Source organism: Raphanus sativus, chromosome 6 (assembly GCF_000801105.2).
Source record: "Raphanus sativus cultivar WK10039 chromosome 6, ASM80110v3, whole genome shotgun sequence".
Taxonomy (NCBI): Eukaryota; Viridiplantae; Streptophyta; class Magnoliopsida; order Brassicales; family Brassicaceae; genus Raphanus; species Raphanus sativus.
In genome coordinates this window covers 45,129,674-45,141,429 of record NC_079516.1, presented here as the reverse complement: position 1 = coordinate 45,141,429, position 11,756 = coordinate 45,129,674, and the positions used below count along the sequence as shown (strand labels likewise).

The window sequence follows — 11,756 nt, the reverse complement described above, 5'->3', positions numbered from 1 at the left end:
TTCTAATGAATTAAAAGTTTGAGATTGATTTATACTAACCAAACCCAAAATAAAAGGGATTGTTTGGTTTTAATAAATGTTACAGGTTTATACAAGGTCTCAAATAGGTTATACACATTTGGAGAATGATGAAGAAGCACAAAGTACTACAAGTTCAGTCATGAGAAATGTTAGCCGACTTCTTCATCATGTCTACACCAACTACACATCTATGAAGTCTACCTATCCGTTTGGGACATGGCAACAGAAGGACCAGTTCAAGACTTGGCGCCCATGAAGCTAAACCATCAAAGTGTCCATGCGCCAGACTTGAAGAACGGAGGTCCAGAACAGGGGGAGTAGTGTGTGTTGTACTCTTTCTCCTTCACTTCGGTTTTGTCCCACTGGGTTTTCCGAGTAAGGTTTTAATGAGGCAACATTAAGCACACTACAAGCTCTATATGGTTCTGGCATCCAAGGGGGAGTGTTATGAATATTATGTTTATGGATGTCCAGCCCATTAGATATTTACTTGTAATCTTGGCCCGTTTATGGCCCATTGTATTTAGGCCCATGTCGCCATGTATTTCCTATATAAGGAACACTTTGATTCAATAATAAGATCAGAGTTTTCACAACAAAAACTGTTTATTCTATTCATTATTTTAACTACATATGGTTACATTTGATTTGTATGATTGTTGTACAATTGGATTAAATAATTTAAATCTATCGTAATTATTTTGTTATAATTTTGATTTTAAATAATATGAAATATTAATTCATATATATTTAAGCATTTGGAATAGAAAATATTATTTTAGTTGCAATTAGTATTGATTTACATATTTTCAGTTGTGTGAAGCCTTGCACTTAGTACGTTTATCCCATCATTAAAAATGTGGTTAGATGACCAATAATACTAAAACACAGATACTCATCCAAAATATAATTTTAGTATAATATTTAGTGTTATGGTTAGAAACTTAATAAAATTTTGTGCTGAAATTTCAATAAAATGGTATAATGGGTTAAAGATGCTATAATTTTGGATTTGCTTACACTTAACATAATACTATGTGAATGTGATGATATAAACTCAATTGACAAGAAAAAAACATCATCAAAGTTGTAGGCATGTGTGTGTATATCCAAATTCCAAATGATGACGATGACGTAGGTTCGTTGGATTTGGCCGGGGCCCATGCCTGGACTCACTACTTGAAGAGTTCCGAGGAAAAATGGCCCGGAGGTAGATTTCCCTCACGCATGCATCATGTATAAGCATGCTAAAGCTTGATTATTAAATTAGTTACAAAATACAGCCAGAATGTCTTTGCCTACTTTTGATATCAAAACAGATCATATAATAAACATGTTTTATCAAGTTTTAGTAAATCTAGTTATATTATGAGTTGTTTAAACGATGTTATTAGTGTATATTAAATTATTTACCGTAACCAATGTGATGGTGGTTTAGTGATAGATGAGTTTTGGTTGTTCATTATTATCAATCAGGTGGCAACACAAATATAAATATATTGTTTATAATCTATTTGAATATCGGTAGAAGTAGTCCCTTTTTGAATTGCATCTCTACTTAAAAATTAGTCTAAGATTTTCCATAAATCCATAATACTTCTATGTTAATAAAAAGAAAATAATTGATCGTATTCAAGAAAAACGATGAAAAAACAGCGAACGAAGATGTGGAATTTATTGACCAAAAAAAGATGTGGAATTTATTGAACTAACGCACAAGTGGAATGTATCATAGACTAGGAGAGTTGTCAAATCAATATGTTCTGATACGGTGATCCAAAGTTATCTGGTGCATTTTATTTGAGCACCATCTTGTATACCAAACTACTCCCACTACTATTATGCATATTATAGACATGGAGTTCGCGATAAGCCTATGCATTTTGCCTGATTCAAAACTTGAACTGAGATCGTTTCGAAAACACATGTTCAATTTAAATCCAAGTCTATGATTGAATATTTATTGGATTATTTTATTTTGGATCTATGGATCTTGGTTTAAATCTGAATCCTATCCGAGATTGGAATAATTCAAATCGAAATATTTTGTTTATATAGTTATGATTGGAATTTTTAGAATATTTTCAGTATTACGGATATTTCTTATAAGTTTTGGATTTGGATTTTGAATATAGTTTTAGGTTTTACTTAGATTTTTAAGAAATGTGTTTCATATAAAAATTTGAGTATTTTCGGATTCTTAATTTGAATCTCAATTAAAATTTTAGAATTTTTTTACAAATATTTGAATATTTTTTGGATATTTTGTGATATATTTTTGGATTTTTTATCTATTTTAGATCTTTTTCGAATCCAAACTATTTGAACCTGTTACCTATCCAAAACCTATATGTATTTTACATTTATTTTAGTTATGAACCTGAATCAACTCGAAACCAAATCAAAAAGTTTTTAATATCTAGTTGGATAGTTTAGTACCAGATAGACCGATCCAAACAAGACTTGAGAATCCGAATACCCATACCTAGTTAGTGAATTGAAGATACATACCATCACAATTTGTCTAAACAGTCAAATTGACACGTTATAAAAGATTCATTTCGAGTAAATGAGGAATTTGGAGTCCGGAAACATCATCAACTTGGGGATAGCGATAAGGTAAATCTATGTTGTATCCACTTACAACATATACGATTTGATTACACAATCAAACAAACAAAAATCTTAAGAACCACAGAGCATAATCAATCTAAGCCTTGCTAGAGGAGGAATCTTCAAAAGCCTTGCTAGAGCTACAACACATCGGTGATGAATTTTTCAGTGAGTTCTTTAGGAAGTCCCATGACTGTATCAACTCCTCCCACCTTATACCATTACAAATGTTAAACGATTGTAGAGATGTTTATAATAATGTTTCTGAACATTTAAGCAATATATATGGTGGAAACAGAACAGAGCGGAAAACATGCAAGATTTATATTATAATGGAGATAGCAGGGCGAACCACGGTATCGATAAAGGGTGAAATGAGGGGATGCTCCAAGGTTAAACCTCCAGCAACCTTGAAAGTTATGGCATCATCAATCTGAAGATTTGAGAACAACAAAGTTAGATGTTAAACAGACCGAGTGGATAGCAAGACAAGAAGAATGAGTGAGGTTTTACAAGATCGTCTATGACTTTTGCTGGTATCTCATGGAAATAAACCTGCGTCACCAAGAAAAAAACTATTCAATTCCAACCCATAAGAAATAGTTTCCTTGTAAAAACACAAGAGAATATGATGGGAAAGAGAAGAGAAGGATAATGTGGTGAGTGTGAAGAGGAGTAGAGTCACCTCGGCTTTGTCCCATCCAACTCTCCGAACACCAGTTTTCAAGTTGCTTACTATAACAGATCCAACAACGCCTCCGTGTGACCCGGAATAGCCTGTGTTGGTTGGTTTGTTTCACACAAAGCAAAAATGCTTAAATCACATCACAACCTTTCATTACAGAACATCAGCAACCGAAGTTGCACCCCAAAAACAAAAACAAAAAAAAAAAAAAGAGGAAAGGACCTTTGATAAATTGGCGAGCTTCTTCTTTGGAGGTTGGTTTTTCTCGGATAACACCTTCGTACACAACTACCTAAGAAGATACTCCCATTAAAACATCAGCTCAATAATAATACTCACAAGAGAAAAAATTCTAATAGTAAAAAAAAAGACTTTTCTGAAAAAAATAAATAAGTAATACAGTGTCAGCAGTAATCAACAAGGTTGGTAGAGGATCCTGAGCAAACTGGCTTTGATCTCCCAGCTTCGATATTATCTCATCTGCCTACACCCAATTCAAAATAAATAAAAAAAGACATTTTCTCAAGACCAGTAGGTGAGAAAAATACGGGAGGACAATAAAACCTTGGCTTGAGCGAGAGCGACAACCAAGTCTTGAGGATTGTCTCTCCTGATAGCTTTCTCGTCAATGTCTGCAGTCTTCAACCCCCATACCATACATACATATTCCCAAATTCAAATATTACAGTCTTAAGTGAAAACTAAACACTAACTTAATATCAAAACATAAAAAGAAGAAGCATTACCACGATAATGAAATCATACCCATTTCACCCAAAATCCTTTTTCTAGCAATCGATTGAGATCCCAGAATCAGCTGTTTCCTCGTTGTGTTCACAAAGAATCATATATATTTTAAGCATTAGAAAAAAACTTTTCCATTTTCGAGAATCAAAATTAAATCTATAGAAAAAATAAGACCTTGAATCCTCTCTCCATCACCTTCGTTGCCATCATCGTCTCCTCCTCCTCCATACGGAAGAGTGAGGAAGGATACAATATTACGATAAATAAAATTACACAAAACGAATGTTTTGCGACCATCACTATTTTTTTTCCCTACTATTTCGGCTCTCTTTATATACTTTTCTCCAAAATATCTGCAACTCTAGTACGGTTCAACTTTGTTTTTACATTCCTTTTGGCCAGCCTGGATCATATCAATCACAAAATGTCATGTGTTATTACAGAGAGATCGGGAACCAAAGTGTGGGAGGTAATTGTTATGACATGACTGAAATTACTCAAGTGTCGCCATTCACAAAAAATGTAGTTAGCTGGACGTTTTGTTTACACACCTACCAAATAAAAAAAGTTCTTTTTGTTTGTTCTTGTAACTTACTTAACAATACGCACTTGGTTTGTCACACACCCAAAATGGTGCGGTTTTGCGATTTTGTTATTTACGTGCATTTTTTATTTTTTATTTAATAAAATAATATTTGTTTACTCTATTTTGTCATGGTGCTTTACTATATATGAAATAGTTGTATAACCTGTGTGTGTTCCACAATTACTTATTACTACCATTTAAAATGTATAATATTCAGTTTTTTTACAAAATTATATATGTTGACTTAATTAATTATGCAATTATACAATTTTTATAAATTTTGAATATGATACGAAATGTTTAAATACCCAAATAATTTATATTTCTAATCTAAGTAAAAATATTTACAATACTTTTTAATTTGTATAACTATTTCCAAGAAAATAGTAACTAAATTTATATCAACAAGAATATATATATATATATATATATATCATAATTTTTATTTCAAATTAATTTAATATTTAAAACTATATTGAAAAGAAAATATTATGACATTATAACTAAGCAAAAAAAATTATAATCATCTTAATATATTTATTTTAAATTTTCTATTAAAACCACACTTCTTCTTTTATTAAAAATCACACTATTTTTTTATCAGATCTACACTTATCCTGCAAACCGTATGAACCGCAGTTAGACCGTACCGTATTTTAATTCTGCATCGCTTATACCATTTGGACCTTGTAAATTCTCAAATAATATATTTAGGCTATTCTCTTTTGTAAAGTCATGCCAATATATTAGAAGAAGATGGTTCTGTTTTTGTATCAAACATTATGTACAGTATTTAGTGAGTCCTACAACTAATGGGCCTAATTTGTAAATTGTGAAAGCTATGTGGGCTAAAAACAAAGCCCGGAAGCGATAACCGGTGTAGTTTACACGGAGTATTCAACGTATAGTCCAAAAGAAAATCCAAGAATGTAGCCTCTGAAGTAGGGAACCCTCTTGCGCCCATCCTGACATAAATTTGCGCCTCTTTTTTTTTTTTTTTTTTTTTTTTTTGTTAAAAAATTTGCGCCTCTTTTGGAGGTTTTTCTTTACTCTCTTGTCATTTGTCACTTCCTCTTCTTTTGTATGTACATGTGGTCAAATATTTCGTTGACCGTTTGTTAGTTATAATTATGTGAGCTAATGATAATCGATAGATATATACTCTCACAAACGAAAGAAAAAAACTGATATTTGAATAACATTGGCATGCAAAACGAATGTGAGAATCATCGGAGATGCATGTGAACTTATCTTAAATGGTGCGAATGTGTGAATGGACGAGACGATGTGCGAGGTGGGTACGAGACCATCATTTCGTCTTCTACACTTTTTAAATGCGAACACCGATCAGAAGGGATGATCATTTCTCCTAACACGTGAGACCAAAAAGAAAAGAGGTAAGAAAATCATTGACTTTCTAAATTTTTTTTGGGGGGTAAATTGAATTGCTTCTTTTATTATTTTCTTGTGCTGCGTACAAATTACAATGACTAGATGAAGTCGAATAAAACTGCATCCATGCTGGAAAGGACTATGAGTACATACATATTCGCATGTTAGTAAAAGTGTACTATAGCCATTATTAAAAATGTCTATGTTTTCATTTGAGTTTACTCTGTAAATATCTAGTATAATAAGATGGAATCTAGAATAACCACTAAGTTACCTAATGTATATGTAAATTATGTTTTAGATTTTGAGCAAACGACCAACAGTAGAATCATAAACTTGAGTAAAAAAACTTGTACGTACTCCTAGTAGTGTAAGATAGTAAATGAACATGTAGCGTTTTTAAAATATGAAAGAGATATGTCTGCATCAATAAATTCAAACAAAGGGTCTACAAACAAATATAATAAACATGAGCACCGTAATGTTTGTTTCCACATTCAAATTTTCAAAAGGTCGATATAATTTTTATTGTTTGGTTGGCTGGTTTAAAACTGTGGATGGATGAACAATGCATTGAAAGCTGCACATACCTTTTCTTTTTCTCTCCTCCTTTACATCTGTAAATTTTGCAATAAATATAATTTTCCCTATCAAAATATCAATAACAAAAGAGAAACAATTAATGTCGCCCTTGCATTCCACATGGGATTCCTAAACGTCAAAAACCCAATTTTCAGAATTAGGTGAAACATTATTTTCATATTAACTATTATATAAAACCGTCCATATATATGTCTGCCCCTTAATTTGTTTAGAGTCATTTTGGTAGATAGCCATAAAACTAAAGTTATTTAGGTAATCATGCAAAAATAAATTTAATTAGCTATATGGTCAAAACAATGAAAGCAAAGTTACTTTGTTATCCTTTTGAAGATGAACATTCACATTGACTAGAAAACCGATTATGTTTTTGGTTAAACATAGAACTATAATCAAATTGATTAAAAAAATGGTGATAGTCCACAATCCTAAAACCATAAATCCAACCCAACTAATAACCTGAATTCTAATCCCAAATATAAATTTTAAATTCTAAATCCTAAATTCAAATATAAATTCTAAATTCTAAACCCAAATATAAATTCCAAATTCTAAATCCTAAACCCAAATAAATACTCTAAACCCAATATCCAAATATAAGCTCTATATTATTAACCTTAAACCCTAATCCAAATAGAAACTCTAAATTCTATTTTTTTGTATGAGTACTATAATACAGACAACTTCACTAATTTTTTTTTGACTGAATAACTTCACTATACTCTAAACCCTAAATCATAAACCATAAATCCAAATAGAAACTTTAAACCCTAAATCCAAATAAAAATTCCAAATTCTAAACCCTAAACCCAAATAAAGACTCTAAATCCAAAATCTAAATAGAAATTATATATTATTAACCTTAAACCCTAATCCAAATAAAAACTCTAAACTCTAATTTTTTTGTATGAGTACTATAATATTCTATACAGACAATTTCACTATTTTTTTTTACTGAATAACTTTACTATTCATACATTACAAAACCAAACTTCAAATAATATGGTAATCACATGTCAGTTTATAAATAATAGGGTAAAATTTGTCCAAGAAAAAGGTAAGAAAAGAAAAACAAAAACAGACGTCAAACACACCGGGGGCAGTTTTGGGTTAAACCGTTTGTTTCTTTATGATGCCCATCCACCTAAATAATCTTTGAAACATATGCTATGACATAGCCATAGCATGCAATTTCTCATTTGTTTAACTAAACCACTTTGGTCCTTGATTTCTTTTCAAACAATGCACATAAATTATAAAATATCAACAGAGTAATGCATTTAAAAAAAGTAAGGAAAAACACTGGAAAGCATAAAATGGCAGCGTCTATAGTTAATTAGAATACATGATTAACAAATGAGTGGGATTTTGCTTGTCCCAAAGCGAAATTTATCTGAAAATGTGTCGTCTTGAGAGAGTAGTTGAGATTCTTGCTGTTCTCCAACTAAAAAGATTAATTTATAAAAAGAACAAATTTGTAGGAAAAAAAAGGAAAGATGGATCAAAAACGAGATCCCCTTTTTCGATATACGAATAATTGTTTTTTAATCAGTCTCTTTCTCATGATTTAGTATCCCAATTCCTCCCCTTTCTTCTCTCTCTTTTCCTCTCCACATTCTCTTAGAAAGACAGAGGTTTTGGTTTCTTCTGTGAGTGTTTTTTTCAGAGCTTTCTTCACCAGTGTGGTCTACAATGGCGTCGTCAGAGAAGTCTACCTCCAAGGGTCAAGCATGGTGATGAGAGCTAACACTGTTTATTTTATAATCAATCACGATAATGTTTGAGATGAAAAACAGGAATTTATCCTTCTAACATTTTGTTTTCTTGTTCATGAAGGTTCTGTACGACTGGATTACCTAGCGACATTGAAATCGAAGTTGATGATATGACATTTCATCTCCATAAGGTTTACGTCCATAAACGCCTTCAGATTCTGTCTTTTCGTTTTCTTAGTTTTTTTAAAAAAATTCTTTTACCTCAATCTCCTGCTCTTGTTGTTGTTACTCTCCAGTTTCCTCTCATGTCAAAGAGCAGGAAACTTCACAGGTTGATTACAGAGCAGGAGACCAGATCATTTTCTTCTATAAATCCCCAAACCTCCATGGCACTAGCTGTAGTAGTAGCAGAGAGTGATGAGAAGGGAAAAGGCCATGAAATCGAGGATGAAGAAGAAGAACAACAACAACAAGAGCAGGAGATTGAAGAAAATGTTTTTCCTCACATAACTCTTGAAGATTTTCCCGGGAGCTCAGAGAGCTTCGAGATGGTGGCAAAGTTCTGCTACGGCGTCAAGATCGACCTCTCCGCCTCCTCTGCAGTTCCCCTCCGCTGCGCTGCCGAGCATCTCGAAATGACGGAAGAGTATTCACCGGATAACCTCATCTCAAAGACGGAGAGGTTTCTTTCGAACTCCGTCTACAAGAGCTTGCGAGAATCGATCAAGGCTCTCCAAGCTTGTGAGCCAGTCTCGCCTTTAGCAGAATCGCTTGGCTTAACGGAACAGTGCGTAGAGTCCATCGTCTCCAGAGCTTCCTCAGCCGATCCTTCTCTCTTCGGCTGGCCCGTAAACGACGGAGGCGGAGTCGTCAATGATCTGTCGCTTATCCCCGGTGGCTGCGCGTCGAAATCTGCAGCTGATGCGCGACGGAAGAAACAGAATAGGGATACGAATACGGAGCTGTGGTTTGAAGATCTGGCGCAGCTAAGCCTTCCCATCTTCAGAACTGTGATCCTCTCAATGAGATCTGAAGATCTAAGCTCAGACGTCATAGAGAGCTGTTTGATTTGTTACGCCAAAAAGCATATTCCAGGAATCTTGCGATCTAACCGTAAACCGTCATCATCTTCAACAACAACAACATCCGCAGCTTCAGAGAACGAACAGAGAGAGATACTCGAGACGATAACCTCTAATCTTCCATTAGATAAGAGCTCCTCCATCTCCTCAACCACCACCACCACGAGGTTCCTCTTCGGGCTACTACGAACCGCCATCATCCTCGACGCGTCGGAGACTTGCCGCGATCTACTGGAGAGGAAGATCGGATCGCAGCTGGAGCGAGCCACGCTCGACGACTTGCTCGTCCCTAGCTACTCCTACCTCAACGAGACGTTGTACGACGTCGATCTGGTGGAGAGAATCCTGAGCCACTTTCTCGACTCTTTGGAGGAACAACAGCAATCGAACACCACCACCGCGCTTGTGGTCGAGGCTGACGGACGGTCTCCGTCGCTGATGCTAGTCGGGAAACTGATCGACGGATTCCTCGCGGAGATCGCATCGGACGCCAATCTCAAATCGGGAAAATTCTACAACCTAGCGATCTCTCTCCCAGATCAAGCTCGGCTCTACGACGATGGACTTTACAGAGCTGTCGACGTATATCTCAAGGTGATCTAGATTATAATTATTGTAACAGCCAATGAAATTTGAGAACTGGATCTAACTGACTTCTTTTGATTTTTTTTTTAAAATTTTAAATATGAATTCTAGGCGCATCCATGGGTAACAGAAGAAGAGAAGGAGAAGATATGCGGCGTCATGGATTGTCAAAAACTCACGTTGGAAGCGTGCACACACGCCGCACAGAACGAGCGGCTTCCACTCCGAACCGTCGTACAAGTCCTCTTCTTCGAGCAGTTACAGCTCCGCCACGCGATCGCCGGTACGCTACTCGCGGCTCAATCGCCGTCTCCGTCTCAGTCAACGGAGCCGAGACTATCAGCAAGAAGGAATCTAACGATAGCGGAGGTGGTAAACGGGAACGAAACGAGGGGAGAAGAAGAAGGAGAGGTGGACGGTGTGAAATGGAAGAAGACGGTGAGAGAGAATCAGGTGCTTCGATTGGATATGGATACGATGAGGACGCGCGTTCACCGGTTGGAGAGAGAATGCTCAAACATGAAGAAAGTGATAGCCAAGATCGATAAAGTAGGTTCGCCGGCGACGACGGCGGCTACAGATCGGCCGAGAAGTTGGTCAATCACGAAAAAATTCGGATGCAAATTCAAGACGCAGGTCTGTGATTCTCAAGAGGCAACAGTGGTGGATCATAGATCCCGACGGGTTTGATTGGTTTTTCGATGAATCTCTCTAGTACAGAATCAGGAAAGTGTATCATTGATGATGATGATGAATGGATTGTTATTTTTATTTAATCCGTGGAGATGTCTTCTTGCTATGTTTTGTTCTATACGAATGTGAAACGTTTTGAGTTTTTTCTTGTATAACCAAATTAAACGTCTCTGAATTGGCAAATCCACAGTTAACGTAAAGCCCAAAGCCCATTGATGTATTAGTGTTTCAAAGATACAAGTTACAACAAAGTGATGTCGTTTTCGTTGTAATATCATAATTGGGCTACTTACTGAAGTATTCCAAACTGGGCCGTAATCATGGATTATTTTTAGGGGCTGTCGGTGAGAAAGGGGGCAAGAAGAACACTACTCGCTGTTCAGAGCTAATTGCAAGACTTCATGTCGTTTTATGGAGTAGACGACCTAAAACCCTAATCTTATTTCCATTCAGCTATAAATTAGATGGCTACCGTCCGAATCAAAATATTCAAGTATACGTTAGCTCTAGCTCATCGTAACATAGCTTTTTCTCGTCCTCTCTTCGTTATTCTAAGCAGCAAGACTCTTGCAGTAAATATTTTTAGATAGGCATAATGTTCATAGTTCAAACCGTTTTAAAGTAAAACTTTTTGATTCATATTTTGGTAAAGGAAAAAATATTCTCAGTGATGAAGAAACAATAGATGACGAGTCCGATGAATCCATTCATAAAAATCATGTGGACAATCGAGGCATTTGTCTGAGAGGATGATTTTTTTTGTTTGTTTTTCCTGTTAATTGTTTCAGACGAAACAAGTAAATATGGGTTTCTCGGTGATGAACAACACAATAGATGACGAGTCCGATCAATCCATTCTTTAAATCGTGGGGACAATCGAGGCATTTGTCTGAGAGTAATCCTATTTTTATTCTGTTTATGTTTAGTTTTATTCTGCACTAAAATTTTGATTAGAAGAAATAGAAGAAAGGCACGATGAGGATTGTTTATTGTCATCTGATTTCTAATGATGAACCAAAACCTCCTACTCATTCTGA

General features: G+C 35.1%; 1 protein-coding gene, 1 long non-coding RNA gene, 3 other non-coding genes and 1 pseudogene across 5 annotated transcripts; 4 read left to right on the top strand and 2 right to left on the bottom strand.

Moving 5' to 3' along the window:
- Positions 1-2,613: 2,613 nt before the first annotated feature.
- LOC108812454 (uncharacterized) lies at positions 2,614-4,403 on the bottom strand (annotated as a pseudogene).
- Positions 4,404-7,951: 3,548 nt separating this feature from the next.
- Positions 7,952-9,000, bottom strand: LOC130496869 (uncharacterized). Its single transcript, XR_008935995.1, has 2 exons — positions 8,866-9,000; positions 7,952-8,755 (listed from the first exon to the last, which is right to left on the bottom strand). It is a non-coding gene; the product is annotated as an uncharacterized LOC130496869 (long non-coding RNA).
- On the top strand, positions 8,237-10,861 carry LOC108812453 (BTB/POZ domain-containing protein At5g66560). Its single transcript, XM_018584715.2, has 4 exons — positions 8,237-8,377; positions 8,481-8,550; positions 8,656-10,035; positions 10,138-10,861. Exons 1-4 carry the CDS (start codon positions 8,337-8,339, stop codon positions 10,714-10,716), a joined length of 2,070 nt encoding a protein of 689 aa, XP_018440217.2. The 5' UTR covers positions 8,237-8,336; the 3' UTR covers positions 10,717-10,861.
- A 520-nt stretch (positions 10,862-11,381) lies between these two features.
- LOC130497350 (small nucleolar RNA SNOR75) lies at positions 11,382-11,469 on the top strand. Its single transcript, XR_008936346.1, has one exon. It is a non-coding gene; the product is annotated as a small nucleolar RNA SNOR75 (small nucleolar RNA).
- A 60-nt stretch (positions 11,470-11,529) lies between these two features.
- On the top strand, positions 11,530-11,617 carry LOC130497354 (small nucleolar RNA SNOR75). The gene has a single exon (XR_008936349.1). It is a non-coding gene; the product is annotated as a small nucleolar RNA SNOR75 (small nucleolar RNA).
- A 69-nt stretch (positions 11,618-11,686) lies between these two features.
- On the top strand, positions 11,687-11,756 carry LOC130497265 (small nucleolar RNA Z105). Its single transcript, XR_008936270.1, has one exon. It is a non-coding gene; the product is annotated as a small nucleolar RNA Z105 (small nucleolar RNA).

Bases quoted from the DNA above. Each gene is read 5' to 3' on its own strand.
- LOC108812453 (XM_018584715.2), top strand. From the start codon at position 8,337: ATGGCGTCGTCAGAGAAGTCTACCTCCAAGGGTCAAGCATG. The intron at 8,378-8,480 runs GTGATGAGAGCT...TTGTTCATGAAG, and splicing joins ACCTCCAAGGGTCAAGCATG to GTTCTGTACGACTGGATTAC. The intron at 10,036-10,137 runs GTGATCTAGATT...TATGAATTCTAG, and splicing joins CTGTCGACGTATATCTCAAG to GCGCATCCATGGGTAACAGA.